Source organism: Delphinapterus leucas, chromosome 16 (genome assembly GCF_059928025.1).
Source record: "Delphinapterus leucas isolate spDelLeu-1000000601 "Yukka" chromosome 16, BTC_Dleu_Yukka2, whole genome shotgun sequence".
NCBI classification, from domain to species: domain Eukaryota; kingdom Metazoa; phylum Chordata; class Mammalia; order Artiodactyla; family Monodontidae; genus Delphinapterus; species Delphinapterus leucas.
Window position 1 is genome coordinate 49,324,743 of NC_143144.1, and position 25,776 is coordinate 49,350,518.

A 25,776-nucleotide genomic window follows, 5' to 3' on the forward strand; every position below is an offset into this window, starting at 1 on the left:
GACCATTTCCATTTAATGTAATTATTGATATATTTGGATATAGATCAGCCATTTTATTTGTTTTCTCTTGGTTTCCTTTATTTTCTTTCATTTCTCTGTTTTCCCTTTCCAGCCTTATTTTGAGGTAGTTGAACATTTTTTAGTACAGTTGACCCTTAAACAACGTGAAGGTTAGGGGTGCTGCCCCTACATGCAGTTGAAAATCTTCATGTAACTTATAGCCGACCCTCTGTACACACAGTTCCTCCATATCTGCAGTTCCGCATCTGCAGATTATGTAATATTATAGTATTCACTATTGTAAAAAATCTGTGTATAAGTGAACCCATGCAGTTCAAACTCCTGTTGTTCAAGGGTCAACTGTATTCAATTTTATCTATTGTGTTTTTGACTATATGTCTTTTTTTTTTTTTTTTTCTGTACGCGGGCCTCTCACTGCTATGGCCTCTCCCGTTGCGGAGCACAGGCTCTGGACGCGCAGGCTCAGTGGCCACGGCTCACGGGCCCAGCCGCTCCGCGGCATGCGGGATCCTCCTGGACCGGGGCACGAACCCGCGTCCCCTGCATCAGCAGGCGGACTCTCAACCACTGTGCCATCAGGGACGCCCGACTATATGTCTTTGTAAAAGAAATGTTAATGATTGTTCTTGGGATTAAAATATAAATATTTAATTATCCACAGTTTGCTTAGAATCAATATATTTTACCACTTCAAGTGGATGTAGAAATCTTTGAATCGTTTATATCCCTTTACACTCTCTTCTTTATGTTGTAGTTGTGTATTGCATTTGCAAACGTTGAAAATATACACTGGAAATCAAGAATAGTCTATTATATTTACCTAGAGATCTACCATTTCTATTCCTGATGTTCCAAGTTTCCTTCTGCTATACTTTCCCTTCTGTCTAAAGATATTCCTTTAGTAATTCTTTAGAGCAGGTCTGCTGGCAATGAATTCTCTTTGTTTTCCTTCTCTGAGAATGTGTTTATTTGAACTTCATTCATGAAGGAATTTTTGCTGGATTTAGAATTCTGGGTTGAGGAGGTTGTTGTTTTTATTCCCCTAGCACCTCAAGTTGTTCCACTTAATTCTACCCTCCATGATTTCTGATAAGAAATTTGCAATCATTTGAATTGTTGTTCCCCTGTAAGTAATTCGTCATTTTTTTGTAGCTACTTTAAAGATTTTTTTTTTGGCCTTCAATTTTCAGCAGTTTGATTTTGATGTACTTGGGCATGGATTTCTTTGGGTTTATCCTGTCTAGGGTTCACTGAGCTTTCTTGAACCGGTAAATTTATGTTTTTCACCAAATTTGGGAACTTTTCAGTCATTTTTTTCAAATATTTTTTACTGCATTGTATTTTTTCTCCTCTTCTTCTGGACCTCCAATGACAAATATTAGATCTTTTGGTTTTATCCCACTAGTCTGTGAGGTGCTGTTCATTTTTTTCCCACCCCCTATTTTTTTCTCATTGTTCAGATTGAATAATTTCTGTTGAGTTATCTTCAAATTCACTGACTGTTTCCCCTGTCATCTCCATTCTATGATTGAGTCTATCCAATAAGTTCTTTATTTTAGTTATTGTATTTTTCAGTCCTACAATTTCAGTTTAGTTCTTCATATCTTCTATTTCTTTGCATTCCTTTCTCTTGCTTCCTGGTGTGCTTTTATAATAACTGCTTTAAAGCTTTTGTTAGCTAATTTCAGCATCTATGTCATCTCAGTGTTGGCCCCTGAATTGTCTTTTCCCATGTGAGTTTAGATTTTCCTTGTTATTTTGTATGCTGAATAATTTTTAATTATATCCCAGACATTTAAAATATTATAAGACTCTGCATGTGCCACACTGTTCATTGCAGAATTATTTACAATAGCCAGGGCATAGAAGCAACTTAAGTGTACATCGACAGATGAATGGATAAAGAAGATGTGGCACATATATACAATGGAATATTACTCAGCCATAAAAAGAAATGAAATTGAGTTATTTGTAGTGAGGCGGATGGACCTAGAGTCTGTCATACAGAGTGAAGTAAGTCAGAAAGAGAAAAACAAATACCGTATGCTAACACATATGTATGGTACGGAATCTAAAAAAAATGAAGAAGGTTCTGAAGAACCTAGGGGCAGGACAGGAATAAAGATGCAGATATAGAGAATGGACTTGAGGACACAGGGAGGGGGAAGCGTAAGCTGGAACGAAGTGACAGAGTAGCATTGACATATATACACTACCAAATGTAAAATAGATAGCTAGTGGGAAGCAGCCACATAGCAAAGGGAGATCAGCTCTGTGCTTTGTGACCACCTAGAGGGGTGGGATAAGGAGGGAGGGAGGGAGACACAAGAGGGAGTGGATATGGGGATATATGTATACGTATAGCTGACTCACTTTGTTATACAGCAGAAACTAACACACCATTGTAAAGCAATTATACTCCAATAAAGATGTTAAAAAATAAAATTAAATATGGGCAACATAAAAGCAAACTTTTTGGCCAAATGAGCTTTAAACAAAAATTCAACTTCTAGAAATTCTATTAAAAAAATAATATAAGACTCTGGCTTTTGTTTAAATCCTATGGAGAATATTGATATTTTTTGTTTTAGCAGGCAATAGAGCTGGTTGTATTCAGGCCACAAATTTCAACCAAACTCCTGTAGGTTCTAGTTTCAACGTCAATTTTGTTTTCAGAATATTTGCGGTACTGTTCAGATCTATCTACTATGTGTGGCACGCTCAGTGATCAGTCTGGGACATGTGCAGTGGTATATCCTTCAAAGTCTTTGGTATGCTGTTTAGGATCATATCCACCCTTGTGCAGCTTGAAGGTGAGCCTAGGTGTTTATAATCAACTTTGTTACTTTCCTGAGCTCCTCCGTCTCCATGATCTCTGGTACTTTCTGGTTTCCTAGACTTCCTCTTTTAGCCTTACAGCCAGAAAGCTAGTGCTTCAGTGATCCTGCACTGCTGCATACTACTCACTGGGACTGTGCCATGTCCAGGGCCAGTCAGTAGATGGACAGAAAAAAAAAAGCAACCGGCATTCTGCCCATTCTCCTGAGACCACAGCTTCTCCTTAGAGGAAGGTTCCCCTCTCTCAGAAATGTTGGTGCCCATTGTAGTCATTGCCACTGCTGGGCTGGCAGGATTTCCTGGGGCCTGGGGCACTAGAGAACAGAGACAAGAACAAAAAATGGCAGATTTCTCCTAGTCTTTCTGAGCATTAGGAAATGCTTTTCCTGCTCTTTAAGCCAGAACTGGAGGGCTTCTCCCAAAACTAGACTAGTAGCTCTAGAGAGCCAACTAAGTGTTTATTGTTTAGTTATAACACACCTCAAATATGTATTTTGATCATTTTGATATGCCTATGTTTTGGATTAGTATACTGCTTGATTATTTGGTCCCTGGTCTCCTTGACTAAATCTGCCTAATGTTTCACTATAAATAATCTCAAGGCTAAGTGACCTAGGTCTTGTTTGGGCCAATTTTTATGTCTTTGAGAAGCTTACTTCAAAGACATATGGTTAGAAGCCAAAAGTTCATTTCTTTCACTTACAGCGTGGGAAAAAATGAGAAATGAGAGTAGTGCTGAATAAATATATGTAATTGAGTAGAAGGAAGGTAAAGGAGTTTGCTTATCTTTTGCAGATAATAGTTTTAATTAAATTCATAAAAGAAAATAAACAAAACACTAATAATTCTTACCCATCATAAAAGAAGAACAAGGCTTCATAATTGGAGTGGAACTAGGCTAGAACTAGGTTACTGTCTCAAGTGGGCTGAAGACTCTAGAATAGATCAGTGAGCTTTGGTACCTAAGGCAATTTCATGTTATGCTCTATTGCTCTCCACCAGATGGACTTCTTTCTTTTCTTTTTGTCCCCCACTGATCTTTTCCATCTTATCTGTTCCCTTGTCTTTTTCCTTTCTTCACAATTTTTTTTCCATCTGTGAACTTGGTTAATCAGTAGAGCAGGGTTTAAAGAAGAAGCTGATCCTTGAAGGGAGCACCTTTCCATTATCCACCTTCATCCCCCCATCTTTTCCTTGTACTCTTGTTCCATTCCCATTCCTCTTCTGCCCTTCCATGTTGTCCTCCCCAGGGCTGTGCTTTAGCTCTGCCACTGTTGGCCAGAAGACATAGCTTAACTCTGCTTGGGTCACTTGAAAATAAAAAGGTTATTACTTATTCTAGAATAAGAATACTGTAGTTTTCCCTTCTCACACTGGAGTTTTAATAAAGCACTACATTGTTCCAGAGTTGGTAAGGATAATCTGTGAAATCAAACTCAGTTGTGATTTGGCCACTTCCATCTTAGAGACATTCAGAGAGAAATGTTAGAAAATGATAATTTCATCAGAACTTGTTTGAAAGGGAAAAGTTAGCCTCCTGCATAAAAGTAGGAGTCCACATTCCCGGGAATTTTGGCTATTTATGCTGCAGCTGAGGAAAAGGTACATTACTATGTTTGCTTTATGATTAAAAAGGCCTCAAAGACCTTTTTTTTCCCCCCTCAGGGCACAGATTATTAACTAAGTCTGACATTTGCTTTGTTGATGTTCCCTCTGGGAAACAAAAAATGGAAATAGTGATTAAAGTCTTTGCAGATAATATCCTACACCAAAGTATAGAAAGAAATGTTTATATAATATGACATGGTAACAAAATATACGGATATTATTATCTGAGGATTATGTTATATTCAGTTGATAAGTTATATTTGTATGTTTAAGTATATATTTGAAACAGTGTGCAGTCTTTTAGTCATTGAGTTTATAAATACTTACTGTCTATCTGATATGTAAAAAAACTGTGCTAGGCATTGTGAGAAGTACAGAGCTTTACACCTTTGTGCAAAGAATTATTTTTTAATCTCCAAGAAACTTAATGGGAAGTGGGACTAGCTACACTGAAGCAAAGACTGAGATGTAGTTAGGAGTTGGCAGGGTTTAAACTAGAGAGTCTAGAGGTACTGTACCTTCTGACAACTGTGAATGAGGCCGGCTCTTGGGAAGCCCGTTGCTAGTTTGCTCTTTGTATAGTTCAGCTGGAACTATCATCCTTCTAGTTTGTAGGAGACATTATTCAGGAAGCTATCTAGTCTATGGAGGAGGTGACATCTCCTGAACCTGGCCCTCACAGGGAATTTTGAATGGGTGGAAAAGGAGATTGTATGCATTCTTGCTTATGTCATAATATTGGACATGTGACTTAAAAAATGTGGCAGGTCACTGTGATTGGACTATTTCATTACCATACTTTGACTCAGAGGCAAATGTGGCTTATTTAAACTCTTAACTGAAACATTGGTATGATGTAAGATTATAACAATAAAAGACATAAAATGACTGTTTATTGGGGACATCTTGAAGGACCAGGGGAATCCTTGTTTTCTTATCATCTCCCATCTTGCACTTGTTGATAGCTATTAGTCATTCATTCGGCATTTACTGAAAGTTTACCATATCTCAAATAATATGCAAGGTGTCAGAGGTGGCAATAAGGAGAATACAACTGAGTAAGATATAGTATCTGCACTCAATAAAACCAGCTAACAACGAGCACTTATATAGTGTTTACTATGTGCCAGACTTGTTCTAGGTAATATAATATATATATCCTCACCCAATCCTCGTAACAACCCTGTGAGGTAGGTACTATTATTATCCCCATTTTACAGACAAGGGATACAAGAGATTATGTAACTCGCCAAAGGCCTCACAACTGTTAAGTGGCAGAGCAATATGTGAAAGCAGACAGTCTGGCTCCAGAAATGATGCTTCTAGCCTCTATGCTAAATAGCCTCTCAAGGAATTTATGATTTCATATACATAGTAAAGTACCTCACCTTTCAGGGTAAGGCAGTGGGGAATGGTGTATAAAGAAGCAAAAAGTGACTCAGATTAAGTGTTTCCTGTAAACTAACACCAAGGGTGTCTGACTCAAGAAATGCTTCAGTTTGTGCTCCAGAGAGAATGGAGTAACAAGAAAGTATTAAATGCAGCAAAATGTTGGATATATTTACCAGTGGATAGCCATCCAGTTTAATTTTATGTCCAAACCTACAATCCTGCATCTTCCTTTCATATATACAGTATAAGGATTAATGATTACAGTCAATCTGATAACATTTCTTTTCTCCCTTTGTCTCTCCTTTGGTAGAGGTACTTGTATGAAGGCTGCTTCACTCTGAAGGTTTGGTTCTGTATAGGCATGTCTGGTGAGCTGATGGAATGGGTCTGCTGAGATAGTACTTACAGAATACTGGAAACCTTAGGGAGAAAATTCCTGGGGGTGGAGAATTGCAGAAATGATAATAAAGCCTCAGTTATTTCAGGAGAGGAATGATTTCAATACTTGTGATACAGAAACAGTATAGAGTCAAATTATAAGAAAAACATGAGATGTATTTCTGTAGATCTGCCTGTAGACCATTTAGTAGTAATATGTAGTCAATAAATATTCATTATTATTTGTATCAAAGTGCTTACCCCAGGCTGTCCTTATAAAAACATATTTGCAGAGACCTAGGAGAGAAAATGGAAACATGCCAGGGGGCTTCCTAAGACTTTACATGTGCCCTTTAATGACCCTATACATTTCTAAATGTTATCAACAAATGTTAGTTATAATAAAATATTGATAGTAATTATCATTATTACTCTTATTATGTCCTCATTTCATGTTATCACTAATTTTACCTTGGGGTTAGTGAGAAAATAGGATTTAATTTATGAAATATTCAAATATTTTAGTAGATTTCTCTAAACAGAAAGAGAAGGATGAAATTTATACATATAGACAAGGAACTTAATTGTCATTCCTGCGCCTTATGGATTTTGCTTTCCTACAGAAATGAACTCCTGAACTATGATTTTATCACCATAGAATTAATTTCTTGCTAAGAGGTGCTTTCTACTTATCTCACCTTTGGATATTTGCTAGATCACTAATATTCCCTCTATCCATCCTAAATAAATAAATAAATGAATAAATAAATAACTTACTTCCTCTTTCCAGGCAAGTAGAAATTTCAAAAAGATGATGAAGAAATTCTTTTCCTTCTAATTGGTTCTTTGGCCGTTTTAATCTCCCCTCCACTCCCACAAGGGGTAGTCATTAAAATGCCTCAGAAAACTGTGGAGCCTTCATGATAATAACTATGATATGATCATGTTACACACCCATTCAAAGTTCTCTGCTTCAGGACCAAGGTTTGGGTGATACCACATAGCCTGTGGACTTCCTGCTTCCTGGAATGGCTTCACTGTTGTGAGGATAGGAAATGAGAGAAAGATGAGCCTACTGTAATTCTGAGGATCAGATTTAACTAGGGTCAGGTAAATCTTGAGATATTTCCATGTTGATAAATTTATGTAATTTATTCCTTTTAACCTAGTGTATAATAATTCTATCATCTGAAAATATCACATTTTATTTATCCATATTGATGGATATTTAGGTTCTTCCTAACTTTTTGCTATTTCAAATAATATTGCCATGAAAATCCCTACATGTTTTCTTATGCACACGTATGAAAGTTTTTCTAGAGTAAGGAATTTTTAAACTATTTTGCTAGCTTATCCCACAAACAATTTGGACAAACTTTTCTTCCTTACACATTTTAGAATTGGAATGAAACTTTTCATTATGAGTTTAAGTAGTTACAAAGGAAATAATTTCCTTGTAATTTAAACATTAATGTTTAAAAGTAGAATTATTAAATGTATCTAATGGAATATAAATGCCATAGTGATTTGATATATTCATCATTATCCATCAAAACATTAACAACATGAACAAGTGCTTCTCTTATAGTGGGAAATTTTACATCACTTCATTTTCTCTTTGCACTTGAATTTTCTTTCCACTCCTGCCACAGATTTTTATCTGAACGTAATATACATTATGTGTGAATATCTTTAATGATCACTCTATCATACTTCTCTGTAACAAATTTTATACATAAATTTAAATTAAATTATGTTAAATTCCTTTGGCCATAATACTTCTAAGTGTTAAATTATTCTTAATTATCATTAATTATTTTTAGTTCATAATTTATCAATGCTTTAAAATGTTGTAACTATTAAACATAAAAAAGAAATCAATAGGGCTTTAAAAAATTATATATCATAAGTGATTTTTACTTATTTCCAGAAAGAGACAGGTTCACACATCGGTTTATTTCTAGTGTTTGCCTTTATATTATGAACAATGAGGAATATTGTTTACATAGATATGTGATCGGAAGGAATTGTTTTAGTGATGTCACACATTTATCGGAAAGCTTTCCAAGTTGTATGCCACACATCACTTAGTGATCTTATCTTTAATAATTTTTCAGTGGACAATATAAATAGGTCTTCCTTCAATTTACTAGAAAACATGTATTGTTAAACAATCTAACTTTCAAAAGGGTTTGTTAGTCAGTAAAATCATTTAGCCTCTCAACACCAATATCATTATCTCAGAATGTCTCTTCAGGTCCTTGCAGGTTTTTACACTTTGGAGCAGTACACCATTTTAGCATTTAGGTAGAGGTATGCCTTTCTCTTTTAAAAAAGTGGGAGAAAGGGCCAGTGTGAAAAGGGAGGTGGGGCTAGGAACCACAAGGGCCCCTTAACTACACTGGTTCTCAGGAAGATCAGATTTGGGAGGAAGTATATATTGAAGTTAAAGTTCTGGAACTGATCGTCTTAAAACTATCTTGAGTGTCTCAGTTCCCTAGTTTGAAGACCACTACTCTGGGGATTATACCCAGAATTGAAATTACTACTGTTGGAGTCTCCTAAGCTATATGACTGTTTCACTGAACCCTCATCACTGAGGACATTGCTATGCCTCTCAAGGACTTGGGAGAAGTCCCTCCAAAGTTCCCTGTATGTGAGTCATAGGAATATTCTAATTTGGGGGAAATCCCATGGTCACTTTATTTAAATAACTGGTGACCGGGCTTCCCTGGTGGCGTAGTGGTTGGGAGTCCGCCCGCCGCTGCAGGGGACAGGGTTCGTGACCCGGTCCGGGAAGATCCCACATGCCACGGAGCGGCTGGGCCTGTGAGCCATGGCCGCTGAGCCTGCGCGTCTGGAGTCTGTGCTCCGCCGCGGGAGGGGCCACAACAGTGAGAGGCCCGCGTACCGAAAAAAAAATAAAAATAAAGAAAAATAATAACTGGTGACCAATGTGTAGTAACCCACCAGGGCTCTATGAGACACTTAATTTCTTTCTATAATTTGCTTGTGACAACCTCTGGAAGTATTTATTTTTTAAGATTTTTTTGATGTGGACCGTTTTCAAAGTCTTTATTGGATTTGTTACAACATTGCTTCTGTTTTATGTTTTTGGTTTTTTGGCTGTGAGGCATGTGGGATCTTAGCTCCCTGACCAGGGATCGAAGCCACACCCCCTGCGTTGGAAGGTGAAGTCTTAACCACTGGACCGCCAGGGAAGATCCCCTCTGGAAGTATTTTTATCCATGATTTTCTTTCTTTAAAGGGCATCCTTAGTCTACGTGAACAAAGATGGTAGAAAGACAGCACTATAGTTGGTTTGCATTCTGTGCCCTGAAGCAGAAATGTCTTTAAGGCCTCCTTTACCCTCTGTTAACTGCAAAATAAACAGATGTCTAGTAGAAAAGGTTATTATCAACATTCTGTGCAATTTGGGAGAACAAGAAGTTGGGATCGCTTGACCTAGCTTCCAACAGCAAACTCAGGCCAAGTAAACTACCAAGGTAAGTATACTACCAAAAGTAGCTTACTCTTAGGGCAAAATTTTTCTGGTTTACAAGTTTCTGGATGTAGTTGAAAAGGACAGTACATTTCAAAAATAGAATAATGGCCATTCTCAGTCAGGGACCAGTTTAATTCTACTTAAAGACTGAGAACACTTAATGTGCCAAATTCAATTCATAAGAAAAGGTTGACCAGTTAATAGGACAAGTGCCTCAACAGTATAAAATAAACAGAATATGAAATGCAGACAGTCCTATTTTACAGCTACAAGTTATTTTAAAAATCATTATAAAGACTATAATAAAATAATAAAATATAATATTTTATAGTTAGTAAGTCCACAAGAACACATTAATAAGACACATCTCAATTAAGCATTCCTTGCTTCAACAGGTAATTTAGGAAAAAGGTGGTCTCATGAACTTTAGCAGCCAATGGTCTGTGGCTGCACCTTAGGAGGCATCCAAGACAAAGGTATTATATGTCCAGGAAAATTTCAGATAAAACTTAGGGCTCACAGCTAGGTAAATGAGAGTTTTGTTTTGTTTTTCTCAGAAAATAGACTGTTTCTATCCATCAGCTTTCAGTTTCCCAGCTTCATGAAATTTATGTTAAGGACCTGAAATAGTCCCAAATTAATTTTAAAGTACCATGACCTTTGCTTACAGATCTCCTTTTCCTCGAGTTTCCTGAAATATAAAACCTGTACATCCTTTAAGAAATGCAGTACATTCAAGTACAATTAATTAGGAAAAATTCACAAAAGAGAATTGTTCATCTATTGTATTTAGAATAGGTAAAAATTTCCATCTAAGTTAGGTCTGACAACATTAGATTTTTCTATGGTTTCTTTCTGAAGTTCTGCAAGATAGAAAAATCTAAATCACAATGAAAGTACCTTTAGAACTTGTTTTATTAATCCTAAGAAATTGTTAATAAGAAACTGATAACTGGGTAAAGTCCAGAACTGCTTTATTTTATCATTAAATGGAACCATGGAATTAACCAGTGGCCTACCATTGGGCCGCTAAGGTTAGGTTTTAAACAATTAAATATAAACTAAAGATACTACATTTATGTGGTTGAAAAAGCAAGAAGTAACAAGCATCACATACAATGTGGATTGGGGCCCTTGGAGCTGTGTAACTTGGCAGTCCTGTAAATGTCACCTTCCCACCTGGTCTCCTAGCCATATCAGTTTCTTGTACGTTAATAAAGAGAATCTAGGAATATAGAGGTTAGGAGGAGGAAAATGGGATAGGAAGAAAGAGAATGGTAAGAAAGAGGGCAGGAGAAAAGAGAGCGGAAGGATGCTGGAAAGAGGGTGTCTTAGTCTGTTCAGGCTGCTATAGCAAAATGCCATAGACTGGGTGGCTTACAAAGAACAGAAATTTATTTCTCAGTTTTGGAGGCTGAATGTCCAAGATCAGTGTACCTACATGATCAGGTCTGTGTCTAGCAAGGGCCTGCTTCCCGATTCATAAATGTTGTCTTCTAGATGTAACCTCACCTGGCATGGCAGAAGGAGAAGGGAGCTCTGTCAGACCGTTTTTATAAGGGCACTAATCCCATTCGTGAGGGCTCTGCTTTTGTGGTCTAATCACCTCACAAAGGCCCTACCTCTTAATACCTTCACCTTGGGGTTGGGTTTCAATGTAAAAATTTGGAGAGGACACACTCAGACCATAGCAGAGGGGAAAGGCTGTCTTTATATAAAGGATCAGCAACTTTCTCCAAGCCCTCTCTTGCAATTGCCCTTTGTGTGTATATTTGTATGTGAATATTAGCGGAAGAGTAAAAAGGAAAAAAAACCAGACAGTCTGGGGAATGGTAGCAGTGAGCCACTGGGAATTTTTAACCCTGTGCATATGTTATATTAATAAACTTCTTTGTATTGCTTTTTCCTCTCAGATCACTTTTATCTTGTCTCAACCAAGTATATTTAATTATTTTGAGATTTAGGTTTTGGGAAAAAATTCAGAGCTAATAGGCATAAATATTCATGGAAGAAAGAGAAGCAGGGATGCAGGCTTCTACCATCCTCACAGTAGAGATAAACTGACCTTTCTCTACTACAGATTGGCCTGATTAAATCCAGAACTAAACTTTCTCTCTGCACTGACCTGCTCAGACTGCAAATAGATTCGTTAACTGATTTTATAAAAGTTAAAAAAATTTTTTAACATCATTATTGGAGTGTAATTACTTTACAATGGTGTGTTAGTTTCTGCTGTATAACAAAGTGAATCAGCTATACATATACATATATCCCCATATCTCCTCCCTCTTGCATCTCCCTCCCACCCTCACTATCCCACCCCTCTTAGGTGGACACAAAGCACTGAGCTGATCTCCCTGTGCTATGCGGCTGCTTCCTACTAGGTATCTGTTTGACATTTGGTAGTATATATAAGTCCATGCCACTCTCTCACTTCGTCCCAGCTTACCCTTCCCCCTCCCTGTGTCCTCAAGTCCATTCTCTACGTCTGCATCTTTATTCCTGTCCTGCCCCTAGGTTCTTCAGAACCTTTTTTTTTTTTTTTTTAGATTCCATATATATGTGTTAGCATACGGTATTTTGAGCCCTGCAGGAGATGCTCCCTCTAACCATGCCTGGCACCATTTTCATTGACTCCAACTCTTCAGCAGGTGGCAGTGTTTCCCTCTATTCCCGGAAGCTTTTGGCATTTCCTTCCTTTCAAAAGAGCACAGTCCCTTTTCTTTTTCTCAATCCACGTATAACAGTTGCCTCCTTTCCATCCTTGTTGGAAGATATTCTCCCAGTGATCTTAGGAACTGAGGAGCAGAAGCAGAATTGTAACACGCAGCAATTCATGTTTGATCATTAAGGCCCTAATTCCCATGGTTCAATTTCCGGACACTTTAGGACAGAGAGTAAGCATCAGTCACCATCTTTCCCTATTCCAAACCCTATTTACTGTTTCTGGTTAGGTAGTCTTCTTGTTGCCTTCATTCTCCCCTGTACAAGCTTGAAAATACCATTAACAGCCTTCCCCAGTGAAATTTCTAATTAAGTCTCTAAAAGTGAGGTTTTCTTCCCCTCTTTATTCACTGATGGGAATTTATTCAAGAAATTTCCCAAACTCCAATCCAGGATCCCTCATTGAGTAGCTATGTAATCTGGGCATATAAACTCCTTGGGCTTCAGTTTCTTCCTTTGTAAAATGGGATTGGTGAACTAAGGGACCTTTGAGATTTCTTGGATCATAAAGTAATCTGCCACTGCTTTGAATGGTGGTATTGCTGTGGTACCAGATGATTATTTCTGGAGCGTATTTTCTTTGAGCAGCAAAAGTCATTAGATAGTACAAAGATTGAAGAGTAGATCTAGTAGAGATGGTTGATCTAGGGAGAGAGGGTACTCAGGGTAAGATATAACCTGTCTACTATACAGCATCTCTACTAGACAGCACTTATAGCAGTTATTCTCATGTATTTCTGTTGTGCAGCAGACATCAAACAGACCTTTAGGCTTAAATGCTGGAAATTCCTTAGTGAGCTCATTTATTTAAAAATGAAATTACAGTTGAGCTCTTTCCTTGGTTGATTTGATATTCTTTTGATAATAGGTATTTGTTTATTTTTAGTCTTAATTCTATTTGATGAAATAACTTTTTTCATAATAATAAATGATCATTGTAAAGAACCTTCAAATCATACAAAAAGCAATAAATGAAAAGAGAAATTCCTCTCCCTCTGATGCCCTCCCTCCCCATCCTAACCTCAGAGATAACCAGTGTTATCTTCTCTCTGGTTTATTCTTCCATACATTTTCCATGTAATTATGTAAACATATATATGTATACATGTATTATCACTTTTATTTTACTGAATTTTAATGAACACTTTTGTGAACTATATTAATCCTAGAGTAGAATTATGCATGGGAAATAGATGAGTGAGGAAATGAAAAGATTACATGATTAAGGAACAAAATAGGTAACAAACTGAAAACATTCAGTTGCTAATCAAATTGTCAGCTGATAGTGGTGTTTCTTAAATGATAGAGTCTAGGCAGAATTGACCATGGAAAACTGTCTGATTTGAAGAGTTGGCTCAGCGGTTAAGAATCCTCCTGCCAATGCAGGGGACATGGGTTCGAGCCCTGGTCCGAGAAGGTCCCACATGCCGCAGAGCAACTAAGCCCATGCGCCACAACTACTGAGCCTGTGCTCTAGAGCCCACGAGCCACAACTACTGAGCCTGCGTGCCACAACTACTGAAGCCCATGTGCCTAGAGCCCGTGCTCCACAACAAGAGAAGCCACTGCAATGAGAAGCCCACGCACCACAACAAAGAGTAGCCCCCACTTGCTGCAACTAGAGAAAGCCCACGGCCAGCAACAAAGACCCAAAGCAGCCAAAATTAAATAAATAAATAAACAAATAATTATTATTATTTTTTAAATAAGGAAGAGAGCTAGGGTCACAGTGATAGATGACCATCAACAATTCCTCCATCTCTCTACAAGCTTACCACCAAGAGGCAAAGTCTTTTTCCCCAGTCTTGAATCTTGATGGGTCTGGTACTTGCTTTGGTCAATGGAATGAGGCAAAAATGATGCTACTACAGTTCTGGGCCTAGACCTGGCAACTTTAGTTTTTGCTCTCTTGGAAAATAATGACCACGTGAAGAAGTCTGACTACCTTGTTGAAGAGAATGGCCTCGTGGAGGCAGTGTGCCTCTTTTTTAGAGGACAAGAGAGTAAGGAGGGAGTTAGGTCCAGCCAGCTCCCAGCTATCCCAGCCACTCCAGCTAAGGCATTAGACATGTAATTGAATCCATCTTGGATCCTCCAGCCCAAATCAAGCCACCCCAAACAACATTACACGAAGGAGAGACAAGCTGTCACCATCATTCTGTCCATATTGCAGAATGGTGAGCAAAAAAATGGTTGTGGCTATTTTGAGCTGCTACATTTATTTAAAATGCTCATTTATTTAAAAATGAAATTAGGGGTAGTGTGTTATGCACAACAGATAATAGAAATTGATGTTTGAAAGTTGGACCCTGGCATAACAAAAATCTAAAACATGTGGCATTGATTTTGGGACCCAGCATTGGGTGGAGGTTGGAAAGGTGATGAGGGAACTCTAACTCCTAAAATTTGTTTTTTTAATTTAGTTTTTAAAAATTTATTTTGAAGCAATTTAAACTTATAGAAAAGTTGCAAAATGGTACAGACAGAGTTCATATATATTCTTCGCTCAGCTGCCCTAATATAAATAGATTACATAGCCATAGAATAATTATCAAAATCAGGAAATTAACATAAGGTACAGACCTTATATGAACTTTACCAGTTTTTCCAGTGATGTTCTTTTTCTGTTCCAGGATCCAGTCCAGGATCCCACATTGGCATTTAGTTGATATGTCTCCTTAGTCTGGGCAGGGACTATTTTTTCTTTCTTTTTTAAAAATTGAGGGGTAATTGACATATAACATTATATTACTTTCAGGTGTACAACATAATGATTCGATATACACTGAGAAATAATCACCACAATAAGTCTAGTTAACAGCTGTCACCATAAATAGTGACAAAATTTTTTTTCTTTTTTTCTCCTGATGATGACTTTTAAGATGTATTCTTTTAGCAACTTTCAAATATGCAATACAGTATTATTAACTACAGTCACCATGCTGTACATTACATTCCCAGGATTTATTTATTTTATAGCTGAAACTTTTAACCTCTTCATCCATTTTACCCACCCCAAACTCTCCCCTTCCCTCCAGCAACCACCAATCTGTTAATCTGTTCTCTGTATCTATGAGCTTGTTTTTTTAAATAATTATTATTGCTTGTTTTGTTTTTTAGATTCCACATATAAGTGAGATCATACAGTATTTGTCTTTCTCTGTCTGACTTAATAATATTTCACGTAGCATAATGCCCTCAGGGTCCATTCCTGTTGCTGCCAATGGCAAAATTTCATTTTTTATGGCTGAATAGTATTCCATTGTGTTGTGTGTGTGTGTGTGTGTGTGTGTGTGTGTGTGTACATGTATTACATCTTCTTTATCCATTCATCCATCAATGAACATTTAGGTTGTTTCATATGTTGGCTATTGGAAGTAATGCTGCAACAAACATAGGGATGCACATATCCTTTCAAAAGACTATTTTTGCTTTCTTCAGATAAATACTCAGAAGTGGAATTGCTGAATCATGTTGTTCTATTTTTAATTTTGGGGCGGACCTCCACGTTGTTTTACATAGTGGCTTTACCTATTAGCATTCCCACCAACAGTGCTCAAGTGTTCCCTTTTCTCCACACCCTCACAAACACTTGTTATTTCTTCTTTTTTATAATAGCCATTCAAATAGCAAACAGATTTGAGGTGATATCCAATTGTGGCTTTGATTTGCATTTCCCTGATGATTAATGATGCTTAGCGTCTTTTCATGTGCCTATTGGCCATCTGTATGTCTTCTTTGGAAAAACATTTATTCAGATCTTCTGCCCATTTTTTAATTGGATTGGTTTTTTTGTTTGTTTTGCTTTTGAGTTGTATGAATTCTTTATATATTTTGGATATTAACCTTGTATCAGATATATGATTTGCAAATATTTTCTCCCATTTAGTAAGTTGCCATTTCATTTTGTTGATTTCCTTTGAAGAGCAAAAGCTTTTTAGTTTGATATAGTCCTGCTGTTCATTTTTACTTTTGTTGCCTTTGCTTTTGGAGTCAGATGTAAAAAATCATTGCCAAGATCAATGTCAAGGAGATTGCCACGGATGTTTTCTTCTAGGACTTTTATTGTTTCAGGTCTTACTACATACAAGTCTTTAATCCATTTCAAGTTAATTTTTGTGTATGGTGTTAGATAGTAGTCTAGTTTCATTTTTTTGCATGTGGCTGTCCAGTTATCCCAACAACATTTGTTGAAGAGATTGTCCTTTCCCCATTGTATGTTTTTGCCTTTTTTGTAGTAAATTACTTGACCACATATGCATGGATGTATTTCTGGGCTGTCTATTCTGTCACATTGGTCTATGTGTCTATTTTTATGCTAGTACCATACTGTTTTGATTACTATAGCTTTGTAAGATAGCTTGAAATCAGGGAGTGTGATGCCTGTAGCTTTGTTCTTCTTTCTCAAGATTGCTTTGGCTATTCGGGGTCTTTTGTGGTTCCATACAAATTTTAGGTTTGTATGTTCTATTTCTGCGAAAAATGCCTTTGGAATTTTGATAGAAATTGCATTGAATATGTAGATTGCTTTGGATAGTATGGTCACTTTAACAATATTAATTCTTCTAATTCAAGAGCACAGATTATCTTTCCATTTGTTTGTGTCTTCTTTGATTTCTTTCATCAGTGTTTTATAGTTTTCAGTGTACAGGTTTTTCACCTCCTTGGTTACATTTATTCCTAAGTATTTTATTATTTTTGATGCAATTGTAAATGGAATTGTTTTCTTAATCCCTCTTTCTGATAGTTCATTGTTAGTGTAAGAAATGCAACTGATTTTTGTATATTGATTTTTTTAAAAAAATTTAAATACATTTATTTATTTATTTATTTTGGCTGCATTGGGTCTTCGTTGCTGTGTGTGGGCTTTCTGTAGTTGTGGCAAGCAGGGGCTACTCTTCGTTGCAGTGTGCGGGCTTCTCACTGCGGTGGCTTCTCTTGTTGCAGAGCACAGGTTTTAAGTGTGCGGGCTTCAGTAGTTGTGGTACACAGGCTCAGTAACTGTGGCACATGGGCTTAGTTGCTCATGGCATGTGGGATCTTCCTGGACGAACCTGTGTACCCTGCATTGGCAGGCAGATTCTTAACCACTGCGCCACCAGGGAGGTCCCTGTATATTGATTTTATATCTTGCAACTTTACTGAATGTGTTTATTAGTTCTACCAGGTTTTTGGTGGAGACTTTAGGGTTTTCTATATATAATCTCATGTCATTTGCAAATGACAGTTTTACTTGTTCCTTTTTGATTTGGATGCCTTTTATTTCCTTTGCTTGCATAAATGCTTTGGCTAGAAGTTCCAATACTATGTTGAATAAAAGTGGTGAAAGTGAGCATCCTTGTCTTGTTCCTGATCTTAGAAGAAAAACTTTCAGCGTTTTGCTGTTGAGTATGTTAGCTGTGGGATTGTCATATATGGTCTTTATTATATTGATGTATGTTCTCATTATACCCACTTTGTTGAGATTTTTTTAATCATAAATGGATGTTGAATTTTGTCAAATGCTTTTATTGTATTTATTGAGATGATCATATGATTTTTATCCTTCATTTTGTTAATGTGGTATATATCATGTTGATTTATTTGTAGATGTTGAACCATCCTAGCATCCCTGGAAAAAATCCCACTTGATCATGGTGTATGATCCTTTTAATGTATTGTTGAATTTGGTTTGCTAATATTTTGTTGAGGGATCTCAATGGAAGCTATAAGAGTAGTGAGGAAATTGCTTCTGGAGGCTGGCTAAGTGGTGTTATGTAGTGGCAAAATGTTTGGAAACATTTGCACATGTGTGCAGTAAAACATAGAAAATGTACCTAATGAACTTGTAGACCTGGCGAAGATTTTCATTGTGAATGTTCAAAGTGTCAGTTGGCTTCTTTTAGTGATGTGTCATGTATCACAAGAGAGAAATGTGTTAAAAAAAAAAAAAAAAGAACTATTCAGTTTTTAAGCAGAATGTAGAAATATACAGGACCTAGGAGAGTCTTTATAGTCAGCAAAAGGTCTCAAATTAAGAAATGGCCTCAGGGACTGCCTATAAAATGTGACCTCAAGGAAAAGATTTAATCAAAACTCTGTTGAGATCTCTAAAAAACTTAAGACATTGCTTCATAGACCCTCTCATCTAGACTAAAAGGGCTTCTAAGAATCTTAAGGGTGGTCCAACAGCAGTCACCTAAATAAAGGCCCAATGTAGACAGAGGTTTGTTTTTGAAAGAATTCTGGATGTTGCTTTGTGGTCAAGGAGTGAACTCCAATTAGAGTCATAGAAAACCCACACACTTTTAAAAAGAATTTTATTGATAAAAGCACCAGGAGCTTGGACCAAAGAAGGAGGAGACAGTTCAAAATGAAAAAAAGCCTCTGGGCCCCCAACTTTCTATGGGCAAGAAGCAGGCTGAGAGAGCTATTCAACTGTAAAGGGCAGGCAGTTTCTTATGAGAAAGGAAGATTGACTCAGAGGTCAGCTAGACCCCAGAGCAGGGAGCCAAGAACAGTGGATTAGGAAACTACTCCCAGGGAGAAGAACCAGGCCCTAACGGAGAACTAGATCCTTAGAGTCAGGATGACAGTGCTTGGCTGGCTTTCAGAATTGCTACAGACTAATGACTACTATGTGCCTTCCATTTCCCCCTGCCGACCTTTGAAGAGAAGTATCTCTTGCATTTATTCTATCCCTGTTTCAGCATTATATGTTGTGTATTGTAACTTGTCTTTTTAGTTCATGGATCTCCAGATGAAGAGGAACAGCATCTGAAATGCCTCATTCACATCTGGGCCTAGTGTGTATTACTAGATCCTAGACCTTACAGCCAATGCTATACAGAATGATAATTTGCGGGGGAGGAAGTAAGTGTCTTTTGCATGTCTGTGTGTGGGTGTGTCTGTGTGAAGAGTTGTGGCCAGAGGGTGGATTATGGTAGAGTGCTTCCAAATCTGACTGCCAATAATTCCTCTCATCCCAGCCACTCCTTCCATTAAGAAGTGAGACTCCTCTCCCCTTGGATCTGGGCTGGCCTTGTGACTTGCTTTGGCCAAGAGAATAGAATGAAAGTGATATTCTGGGACTTCTGAACCATGCCTTTGAGAGGCCTTGAAGCCTCTGCTTTCTTCCTCTTGGGATTCAGTCACTGTGCAAAGATGCTTGGGCTGGACCACTGAATGATGAACGGTCACACAAAGAGAGGGAGGCCCCCAGGCATTTCAGGTGCTCCAGCTGAGGTGCCAGACATGTGGGGAATGTCACAGACATTCCAGCCCTAGCCAAAGTCATAGCTGAACGTAACCACATGTCTGACCCAGCTGACATCATGGGGGAGCTGAAGAACTGTCCAGCTGTAACCTTCCCAAATTGCAAAATTGTGAGAAAATAAATGGTGGTTGTTCTTTTAAGCCACCAAGTTTACAGTGGTTTGTTATGCAGCAATAGATAATTGAAACAGTTATCAAATACTAGGGTATTTTCTACAGCTTTAACTTTACTCCTAGACTGTGAAGAGGTTGCAACAGTGTCAGACAAAGAAGCCAAGTTTTCAAGGAGACTAAATTCCGTAAAGGCTGGACCCTCTATGCTATAGTCATTGCTCTGTCCACAGAGCTTAGCATTATTAGTACTGACACATAAGACTCCCACATATTTGTTGATTGAATCATTAAATGACTAAATGGAGTTAAGACCCTATACCATCAACACAGACAAAAAAGCTACCTTAAATAGAGTTTTTTTTTTTTAATTTTTAAATTTTTATTTATTTGGCTGTGTCAGGTCTTAGTTGCGGCATGTGGGATCTTCATTGTGGCATGTGGGATCTTTCGTTGTGGTGTGGGCTCTTTGTTGTGGCACACAGGCTTCTCTCTAGTTGTGGCGGGTGGGCTCCAGAGTGCACAGGCTCAGTAGTTGTGGTGTGTGGGCTTAGTTGCCCCCTGGCATGTAGGATTTTAGTTCTCCAGCCAGGGATCGAACCCGCGTCCCCTGCATTGGCAGGCGGATTCTCAACCACTAGACCACCAGGGAAGTCCCTTAGATAGAGTTTTAACCATGCATTTTCTCTTTCAAAAAGGTTTTTTGTTGCTTTTTGTTGCCAGAAAAAGTGATACCTCAGAAGCCAGAAGGATGTTCTGAAGGGAAAGATTTGTAGGAGTGAGGCAATAGTTACCCTTGACTCCTTCTCAGTGTCCCTCCTATACCTGGACCAATGAGGGCTACTCTGTGAAGCACCTGGTAAATGCCCCAATATCTGCTGGTAACATAAAAATTATTATCTTTTTCTATTATCGGAAGAGCTAAAAGGCAAGATATGTGTTCCTAGGGCTAGAGTTAGTATTAAGGGGACCAGAGTGGAATATCCAATAGCCAGTGTTAGATCAGAGACTAAAACAATCTAAGCTGTCTTGTCATGTTAGGTCTTTCTTTTCTATCACTCTCTAGTCCAAGTCACAATTTCTAAATGCCACTTGGACATAGTGAGTGCCTAGTCTGCTCTGTGGTTCTCCCAGCCCAGCCCTCATTTCTCTTTGTGTGATATTTCATACAGCACACCTCTCTACTGAGTTGTGAAAGGAGACACAAGTGCCATCTGAAAGAGCTCCAGGAGATTAGGGCATGAAGAACTTGTAGGCAACAATGGAAAATTCTCTTTTAGGATGTGGTTGCTTGTATGATCCATACTGGTACCTTCTGGAGAAATGTTGTAAGCAAAAGGTCTTTATTTAAAACAACAGGGATATTTGTAATTAGGATAACTGAAATAAGGGAAAAGTCTTCAGACCATTGGAAGAATGGGATGGTTTAAGTTAAAATATATAATTATTACATACTTTTTACTCTGTATTATTTAGAAAACAGTGGTTAAGCAGATAAAAATAGAGAAGATTACTTAAAAATTGAAGCCATTGCTTTAGATCTCTATTTGAAAGGTCAGTGTGTGGGAGATGAGAAAGGCACTATAGCAATCAGTGTTCAACAAAAGACATTTTAGCAGCAGGACCTACAAAGAGCACATCAACTATTTATATCATCCCCATTGAGTTGCTGGTCATTTCACTTATCAAAGAAAATAAGAAAGGAATTTTCTTTAGATATTCTCTGGATGCAGTAGCAATACAGTTTTGGAATCAGCTGTTAGAAACTATAATTAAAGCTGGTTTTTCCTGTTCACTAATTATTCTGTATGGTTAGTCTCCCTGAAGCTTTATATAATTCTCCCTTTGTTACCAGCTTCTGTTTCTCCCCAGGGCAGTCTGAATCCAGACAGGTAAATAACTGAAGTGTTTAGAAACCAATGTATTGTAATATCTGTACAGCCAAGCAGATATTTGCAACTGAACTTGAAAAAAACATTTTAAAAAACTTTCTGTACATTAGATAGTGTCAGCTATTTAAAGGTTTCAGCTCTACCACCTGCATATGGAGACTTCTTGGGTAGGAGGACAAAGTGAAGAAATACAAAAATTAAAAAAGGATTTCCTTCAGGAACCCACTTAACACTGGGAAGGGGAGGAAATTTTTTACTCAGCAACTTCTAATAACCACCTGGTATTGCTGTCAGGCTGGTCAAATATCTGCCAACGTTGGTGGTCCTTTCACTCACCATGGAGATAAGTAGAGGGACCTGATGTTTAGAGTAGCAGCAAAACTCATTTTCCAGTTTCTTCTTTCAGCAGATGGAAGTGCTTGTGGGCCAGTCTCATATTCCAGCATGTTAGTACTGGTGATGCACACCCTCTCTGCTCCAGAATAACTCTGTGCCACAGGAATTGAAAAGGGTTCTCTCTCCTCAGGCCTAACACCAAAACACCAACAGGGCAGGAATGAATCCACTTTCTTCCTAGGAAGTGGATTTCAGAACTTCTCAGATACTGTGAGACTAATCTTCACATGGAGTGGGGGGAGAGGGGTGGGCAAAGTAGGGCAGTGCTAATAACAGGAACTCTGGGGACAAGATCAGCAACTGGAAAAACAAACGTGGGACATTTTACCCCTCCCTAATCACTTGCCTTCATTTAACTTTATCTTCATTTTCCCTTTCCTCACCAAGCAGTAGTTGATAATCAATTGAGCGTAGCTCTCAGGTTCTTGCCATGCAATCTAGTGGAACACCTAGAAATCAGGGACTTATCCTTGGTTATTTATAAAATAAAGAAATCTCTAGGGCTTCCCTGGTGGTACAGTGGCTGAGAATCCACCTGCCAGTGCAGGGGACACGGGTTCAAGCCCTGGTCTGGGAAGATCTCACATGCCACGGAGCAACTAAGCCCGTGTGCCACAACTCCAGAGCCTACGCTCCGGAGCCTGCGAGCCACAACTACTGAAGCCTGTGCCACAATGAGAAGCCCGTGCACTGCAACGAAGAGTAGCCCCTGCTCGCAGCAACTAGAGAAAGCCCATGACCCAACACAGCCAAAAATAAATAAATAAATACATTTATTTAAAAAAAAAAATCTCTAGCTTATCTAGGCTGTGTGGTCAGGACTTTCATCTTTGGAAACCAAATGGAGGCCTTTCTCCTACTCTTTCTAGGTTGCTCTCCATTTCTTTTTCCACTTGTGGCCCCTCCTTCCCCCAAGCTGACCAGGACCATGCACAAAACCAGGCTCCAATAAATATCAAGACTGAAGATTCAGCAGGTGGCTAACTCCTGCAGGGCTATCTTAAAAGGATGTTGCATATAAATTCAAAGTTTTATGAAGCCTCAGAGATCTCTAAGAACAGTGTAAATATCCCTGGTTTAATTAGTAAGTAGTCCTGGAGTAAGGTAATGGTCTGTGGCTTCTACGGTAGCTCTCTTGAGGTTTCTAGTCTTCAGGGGCTGCCTACAACTATGATGTGTTCTTTCTCATACACTGAATAAATCCTCTTTTAGACCTTCCTAGGCATCAATTCACAATAACTGCAACACACATGCAAATTGATCCCATTCTCTCAGATCTAAAAAACGACCAGCGCCTCAGTCTAGGTATCAACTTAAATACTTTTGGACTCAAATTCTCCTTGAGTTCTACTTCCCAGGGGAAAGAAAGAATTCCTACAATGGTACTGATGCCCACTCTCTACAAGCAGACGGTGGACCACTCACTTTGCAGCCGATCGATGTCAGGGTAAATGTGCTCTAGTTTTCAGCATTTCCGAACCAGATCTTTCGCGGTTTAGGTCAAACAATCCGAGCTCTAAGCAGACTTGACAAGTTTGTTCTGGGCTGAAGGCCATGGACTAGGTTCTCCGACCAGATAAGTCACTAGGCTGAGTCTACAGTAGGTGGGGCGCGCTCACCCGCTCAGTAGTGACTGAAAGTTTGTCGCAACATCGCTGAATTCAATCACCGGGCTGCTGCAGTAGATACCCTTTGCCCCGCGAGTACAGCACCAGAAAGGTTCGCCCTAGGGGGCAGGGCACTAGCAAGGAAGATGCGCCAGACCCCCGGGGCCCAGCCCCTTCTCCCACGGTTTGGAAGGCGCAGTGGTAGCGGATCCAGAGCTCGGAGTTTCAGGTCTCCGTCCTCTAGCTTGCTCTGTGGGTAGCAGGAAAGGGTGCGACCAGCTTGGGAACTCTTGCTCCGAGATCCGCAAGAATCAGCGGCGGCAGCCAAGGTGAGGGGAGGCGGGGGCACGTGCTTGGATGTGGGTGCTTGTGTAACCAGCTCCTCAGGCGCCAGCACTGACAGCGCTCCGGCGGGAGGATCGTCTGAGCCTATTCTTCCGCCGAAACCGGGGAGGCTCTGGGGTCCAGCTACCCGTACATGGCGGGAGCACCCTGGGCAAAGGAAGGGAAGCACTTGCCTCTAGAGCTATCAAATGGGAGTGGGAATTTGGAAAGTTCCCCAACTAGGAACACACGTGACCTCCTCCTGAAAGTAGTTCCGACTGTGGCCCGTGTATCCCTCCACCTCCTTTTGAACCCTCCTAGGTCTCCTCGGCTCCGCCCACTCGCTGGGGCTGCAGTTTCCTACCGTCCCGTAATTCATACTCCCGCCCTGCAACCCCGGTCTCTAGCGTGCACTGACCCGCTAGGGGAGCGCGGAACCTGGCCGCGGGGCGATCCACCCAGCCGGGTTTTCGCTGCGGCCCAAAAGGGGCGGGGCGAGGAGCCGCTAAGGGTCGAGCTTGAGTTCGGAGCGGTGAACCCAACTGGAACCCCGAGGGGAGAGATGCTCGGCTCTCCGGGGGAAATGCAGGGGGCTGCAGCGTGCATCCCATCCTCGGGGATCCGCTTTCAGTTTACCTGGACAGTTGCCCTTTGGGATCTAGAAATTCAGGGGCGATGTGCTCACACTCAGCGCGCTCCGCTGGGAGCTTTCATTTTTAGGGCAAATGAACCGAGTGCCGGGGAAGCGGGAGGTGGGGCGGTGAAAGGGAGCCGGATGAGGTGATACACACTGGAGACACAATAGGGGGTTATTCTTTGTACTAAGACTGACACCTTGAAGACACGGGTGGGGATGAGGGGAGAGGTGGGATTTCTCAGCAAGGGCTGCTGCAGTCACATCCCTGCGAACGATCGTGATCCGACATCCGTGCATAAGGAGAAGGAGGCTGCAGGCCGTGCCGGGGAAATCTGGAGGTGGAGGCAGGGGGAGGGGTGTCCTCGCTGCAGGGACCGTCCCTGCGTTTTCCTGTACCCTGACCATAGCAGTCACCTGGTCTTTTCCACCTGTGCACAGGTAACCTCAGACTCAAGTCAGTGACACTGCTCAACGAACCGGCCACAGCCTTCACCTTCGCTCCCCCTCTCCCCCTTGCAACAGCCTACTCTGCCTGTGGCTGGGTTTTTCGGCCGTGGCTCAGCTCGTTCCCCCCACCCTGGGCTGCTGCAGAAGCACCCGCAGCAAGTGCAGCTACAGGCGGGCGCCTCGAAACAAGCCCGAGCGAGCTCCAGGCAGTCATACTGGGCATGCTCAGTGCGCCTGCCCGTTGGGGACTCGGCGCTCGCACCCGGAGCTGCTGCTTCTGCCCCCTCCCTACAGCCCCTGCCCTGCCCTTCCCTCCCCCGGCGCAGTCCGTCCGCCTCCCGCCTCCCCTCGGGCTCCGAGGCGCCTGGGCTCCCGGCGCGGCGGCGCAGGGGGCGGGCAGGCCGGCGGGCGGTGATGTGGCGGGACTCTTTGTGCACTGCGGCAGGATACACGTTCGGGCGCTGGGACGCGGCTGCGCTCAGTTCTCTCCTCTCGGAAGCTGCAGCCATGATGGAAGTTTGAGAGTTGAGCCGCTGTGAGGCGAGGCCGGGCTCAGGCGAAGGAGATGAGAGACGGCGGCGGCCGCGGCCCAGAGCCCCTCTCAGCGCCTGTGAGCAGCCGCGGGGGCAGCGCCCTCGGGGA

At 40.2% G+C, this 25,776-nt stretch overlaps 2 protein-coding genes across 2 annotated transcripts; one reads left to right on the top strand and one right to left on the bottom strand.

Annotated features, from left to right (window-relative positions):
• The first annotated feature begins 7,633 nt into the window (after positions 1-7,633).
• Positions 7,634-25,754, top strand: MLDHR (mitochondrial lactate dehydrogenase regulator). Its single transcript, XM_089897868.1, is given in 2 exon segments — positions 7,634-25,590; positions 25,592-25,754. Coding segments are annotated over 2 exon segments (96 nt in total). The 5' UTR covers positions 7,634-25,548; the 3' UTR covers positions 25,646-25,754.
• Positions 23,785-24,661, bottom strand: KLLN (killin, p53 regulated DNA replication inhibitor). Its single transcript, XM_022569421.2, is given in 3 exon segments — positions 23,785-23,999; positions 24,002-24,380; positions 24,383-24,661. Coding segments are annotated over 3 exon segments (873 nt in total).
• Positions 25,755-25,776: the final 22 nt, after the last annotated feature.